Source organism: Zingiber officinale, chromosome 9B, assembly GCF_018446385.1.
Source record: "Zingiber officinale cultivar Zhangliang chromosome 9B, Zo_v1.1, whole genome shotgun sequence".
Classification (NCBI taxonomy): domain Eukaryota; kingdom Viridiplantae; phylum Streptophyta; class Magnoliopsida; order Zingiberales; family Zingiberaceae; genus Zingiber; species Zingiber officinale.
This window is the reverse complement of record NC_056003.1, coordinates 40,429,264-40,433,946: the sequence shown is the minus strand read 5'-3', so window position 1 is coordinate 40,433,946 and position 4,683 is coordinate 40,429,264. Positions and strand designations below refer to the sequence as shown.

Sequence of the window (4,683 nt, the reverse complement as noted above, 5' to 3'; positions counted from 1 at the left end):
GTACTTCACGAAACGCCATGTTGCGGGGTTATCTTGCTTCCACGTGTTTTGATTTGTAGGTCTAGGATGAACGAGTGTCGTGTGTTCTTGTTGTGGTTTTATTTTGTGTTTCCTGTTCTTGAAATTACAGCTGATTCTGAGAAATTCTTTAGGAAATGGCTTTGTTCCGACGGTGGCTCAAACGACTATAACTTCTCTTCTCCCTCCGCAGCTCCGCTTCATGGCTGCAGATTAGGGTTTACGGTGGGAGTTGGGTATTTTCTTTCTCCTCCCTGACGTAGATTGGGGAAGTAGAACGGGAGTGATGCGGAGGCCGAAGCCGGACCCCTCCGTTCCTGTGAGGAGGAGGAGGTTTGTTCAGTTCCTACTTGGCGTTGGGCTCATATACCTCTCCTTCCTCTTACTCTTCGAGTTTCCGTTCGTCAACCTCCAGTTGCGGATGAAAGGTGCTGGTGGGATTGTTGGCGGCGACGAGGTGCCGCGCCGACTTGCCCTTGTCAAAGAGGAGAGGACCCAAGTGAAGTACTCCCCGAGTCGCTCCTTTATGCTTCCTCATCGATCGGATGAGTCCGCTGCTTCTCCGCTCCAACAACGCCCGACTCTTCTGCACCGGCAGTCGCTGATTGTCTCTGCATTGGATTTTGTGGAGCTGTACTCCAGTGGGACTGGAGCCTTCTCGGACCTCTACAAATCGGCAAGGGATGCGTGGGAGCTGGGAAAGAAAATATTAGAGGAACTGAAAGCTCCACCGCCGCCATCTTCTTCGGTACCGGCGATGGAAAGATCGGCAGAAGAGAGCTGCCCGATCTCGATCCAGTTATCGGGGGAGGAGCTCCAGGTTCGAAACAGAGTGATGGTGCTGCCCTGTGGGCTCACACTGGGGTCCCACATCACATTGGTGGCAAGACCTCGCCGGTCTCATGGGGAGTCTAACCCAAAGATACCGTCTTTGAAAGAAGGGGAGCATAGCGTCACGATGTCTCAATTCATGATGGAGCTGCAGGGACTCAAGACAGTGGATGGAGAACAACCACCAAGGATCCTCCACTTCAACCCTCGGTTGAGGGGGGATTGGAGTGGAAAACCTGTGATCGAGCAGAACACCTGCTACCGCATGCAATGGGGCACTTCTCAGCGATGCGAGGGGAAGAAGTCCAAGGATGATGAGGAGACAGGTATATCTCTGTTAGCATGTTTATCATTCAAAGCATCCAAAATGTCTTTGCTTTGTCTAAATGAAATCAAGTTAAATTGCCCAAGACCTTTTTTTCTTCGCCTCATGATGCCTTTTTGTCATGGGTTGTTTCCTTTTTGATAAACATGTATCATGTTTGAAATTCCATTTTAGTTTTAGTTTTGTTGCTACAAGTTTCAAAACTACTCAGCAGTTCTAACACCATAGTTTACAGTTGATGGGTTAGTGAAATGTGAAGAGTGGATTCAGGACGTTGATAATAAAGTGAAAAAATCAAAGATGGCTTCGTGGTTCAATACTTTGATAGGTTCCACAAAGAACTCACTCGATCGGCCATATCCATTTGTAGAGGGCAACTTATTTGTTCTGACTCTAACTGCTGGCCTAGAAGGTTTCCATGTGAATGTTGATGGGAGGCATGTAACATCCTTTGCTTATCGCACTGTAAGTTTAGCTTATTGTTTCCTCATGGTTGCTTGGCTCTGCATGATATTTAGAAGCTAATGGTAAAGGGGCTTCAGGGTTTTGTTCTAGAGGATGCCACTGGCTTGTCACTGAATGGAGATCTTGACATTGAGTCCATATATGCTGCTTCTTTGCCTGCCATTCATCCTATTTTTGCCCCACAAAGGCATCTTGAAATGTCTGCACAATGGCAGGCTCCTCCACTTCCTGATCAACCCATTGAACTATTCATTGGCATACTTTCAGCGGGCAACCATTTTGCAGAGCGCATGGCAATCAGAAAATCATGGATGTCTGCTGTCAGGGAATCATCAAATGTTGTAGCACGTTTCTTTGTTTCATTGGTAACTCTTGAGCTGCTTTGTGTTGCTCTTGTTCTTGTACTTTTAGTCCACAATTTTATGTTTCAGTATTGGCAGCATGGGAGGAAGGAAGTGAATATGGAGCTAAAGAAGGAAGCTGAATTCTTTGGGGACATTGTCATAGTTCCCTACATCGACAGCTATGATTTAATTGTTCTGAAGACAGTTGCTATTTGTGAGTATGGGGTAAGTAAGACTAGACTTGCGAATTCCTAAAAATTGCTGCTCAAACTAAAATCGTATTCCCCTACTAATTTTTTTTCTTGTTCTGATATTATCTTTTCTAATTAGGCTCGAACCTTACCTGCCAATTACATAATGAAGTGCGATGATGACACATTTCTGAGACTTGATTCAGTGCTCAAGGAAGTTAATAAAGTGCCAACTGATACAAGTCTATACATAGGGAACATTAATTATTACCATAAACCCCTTCGTTCTGGGAAATGGGCTGTCACATACGAGGTATCTGCTTTGCTGTAGTGGTAGCAAGCCTATCTAAATCCCTTCTGCGAAATTTGTTTTATTCTTTTCAAAAACTCTGGCAAATATCTTTATGTTCAAGAAACACGTTAGCTTTCTGCCTTAATGTATCGATGCAATACCACAACAACCAGAGGCTACCTCCGCATGTCTCATGCTATCCTTCTTTAGGATCACAATTTTTCTTTGTACTAGTGAGATGAAGTAATTATTCATCCTTGGGTATTATGTTGTTTAAAATCAAATATTATTTCAGGAATGGCCTGAAAAGGACTACCCACCTTATGCAGATGGCCCGGGCTATGTTGTCTCAGCTGACATTGCATACTTTGTCATATCAGAGTTCGAAAAACATACACTAAAAGTAAGCTCTTTTGGCTCGCATCTTATGCATCGTTTATAGGTATTCCATTGTTTCAGGTATACCGGAACATCAGTTTCGATAACTTATAACTCTCCTTACTTGCCGATTGTTTAGACTGGAATATCTTCTTGTCTGATATTTCCTGAGAAATAGAAGAAATACAGAGGCATGCTTTCCAAGTTTACTTTTTAATGCTCCAGCTGAGCCCACAATGTATGCTTTGTTGCAGTTATTTAAGATGGAAGATGTGAGCATGGGCATGTGGGTGGAGAGATTCAATAATTCTAATCCCGTTAAGTACGTGCACAACGTCAAGTTCTGCCAGTTCGGGTGCATCAATGATTATTACACTTCGCATTACCAATCTCCTAGGCAGATGATATGCTTGTGGGAGAAGTTGCAGGCCGGAAGGCCGCAGTGTTGCAACATGAGATATGGTGCAAAGCGTGCCTAAGGCAAACTAGATGCTTGTTTCATCCATTTTCTTGATGGCTGGCTACATCCAAGCAGATGATCCACCTTCGCCACATTCATTCATTATTTGATTCTCAATTCAATATAGATCTTTTTGCTGCCTACTGTACATGTAAGAAGTTACACCAAAATCAACTTTAATTTTACTAATTGACTTGTTTACAAGTCTGGCAAGATACAAGTTTCTCCGCACTACCAATTTGCTCCTCTCTCTTTGTGTTTGTCAATTGCAGGTCTTCAAGGGTGGATCAATTGACTGGAACTCTCAAGATTATAAAATTTCTGCCGGTAAGATTCGTGTCAAAATGTTCTCGTAAGTTATTAAACAACAAAGGTCCTTCTAGAACACTTGACTTCTCGTCATTTGATGTCGAAAGATAATGATGTAATCAGAAGAATTAAATAATATATGTCCATCTATTAGTTTAAGTACGACCGGTAAAAGGGTGTAAATTATCTGAAATAAAAAACGTATTATTCTCGGAACTTACGATTTTGATTAAGACAAACAGTTTAATAAAAGAAATTAAAAAAAGTATAAGATAAAAAGGATTTACTTGGTTTACAACTATGTAGGTTGTTAATCCAAGGCAAATGTAGTTCAACTAGAAGACTCATTCTTTGACACAAGTCAGAAGTGGAGAAACCTTGTACAGGACATTGACAACGCAGAAACTTGAAAACAGAATAGAAACTTCGTGTTCAGAAAGTGTTGTATTTAACTAACTGAACCAGGGCTTTATTTATAGTGCTTTGGTGAATTTTATCCATTGCTGACGTAGCATAGTCCGGGCGCTGGATCGGTCAGCTTCGTGCTGACCGTCCGACACCTTCAGTCATTGTTGTTAGTACCCCAATGTAGTTTTGATGTGATCAACAAAGTAATGTTAGGTTATGTTGGTGTTTAACTCATGTGTCTAAATGTACAGGAACTTATGAGCACAGTAAGTCTAGCGAAAGATGTAGCTAATGAGAAGGATGGCACGGGAGAGAGCCGACGGGCTCGGTGTGTCCGAGGAACGAGGTGTTGCGGAAGAGTACGCGGGTGGGCAGACGAGAAGGAGGCGCGCAACATTTTCGAAGGACGAGAAGCTAGAAAGGAAGGTTGCTCGAGAAGGCCAGAAAATGAGTTCGGGTGAACCCTATTCCGGATGGCCGAAATCACCCGAGCAAGTGGAACCAGAGCGAAAGACCCAGACCAATTGGAGCGGAACCGGAGCAAAAGACTCGAACCGAAAGTTAACAGGATGTTGACTTTCTCAGTCCGGGTGCTCGGACTAGGATTTTTATCCAAACGCAAAGTGGCATGTTTCGTTGTGACAAGGATAAAATTCTATCAG

General features: G+C 43.1%; 1 protein-coding gene across 4 annotated transcripts; it reads left to right on the top strand.

The window, feature by feature from the left end:
- The first annotated feature begins 200 nt into the window (after positions 1–200).
- Positions 201–4,362, top strand: LOC122025410 (hydroxyproline O-galactosyltransferase GALT6-like). Of its 4 annotated transcripts, none has more exons than XM_042584215.1 (8): positions 201–1,175; positions 1,410–1,639; positions 1,717–2,208; positions 2,314–2,487; positions 2,762–2,869; positions 3,099–3,455; positions 3,577–3,631; positions 4,273–4,362. In XM_042584215.1, exons 1-6 carry the CDS (start codon positions 305–307, stop codon positions 3,321–3,323), a joined length of 2,100 nt encoding a protein of 699 aa, XP_042440149.1. In that variant the 5' UTR covers positions 201–304; the 3' UTR covers positions 3,324–3,455; positions 3,577–3,631; positions 4,273–4,362. The 4 variants fall into 4 exon arrangements, with proteins under 4 accessions (XP_042440149.1, XP_042440150.1, XP_042440147.1 ...); XM_042584216.1 differs by lacking the exon at positions 4,273–4,362 and having other exon boundaries at positions 1,717–2,004; positions 2,080–2,208; positions 3,577–3,733; XM_042584213.1 differs by lacking the exon at positions 4,273–4,362 and having other exon boundaries at positions 3,577–3,733.
- The last annotated feature ends 321 nt before the right edge of the window (positions 4,363–4,683 follow it).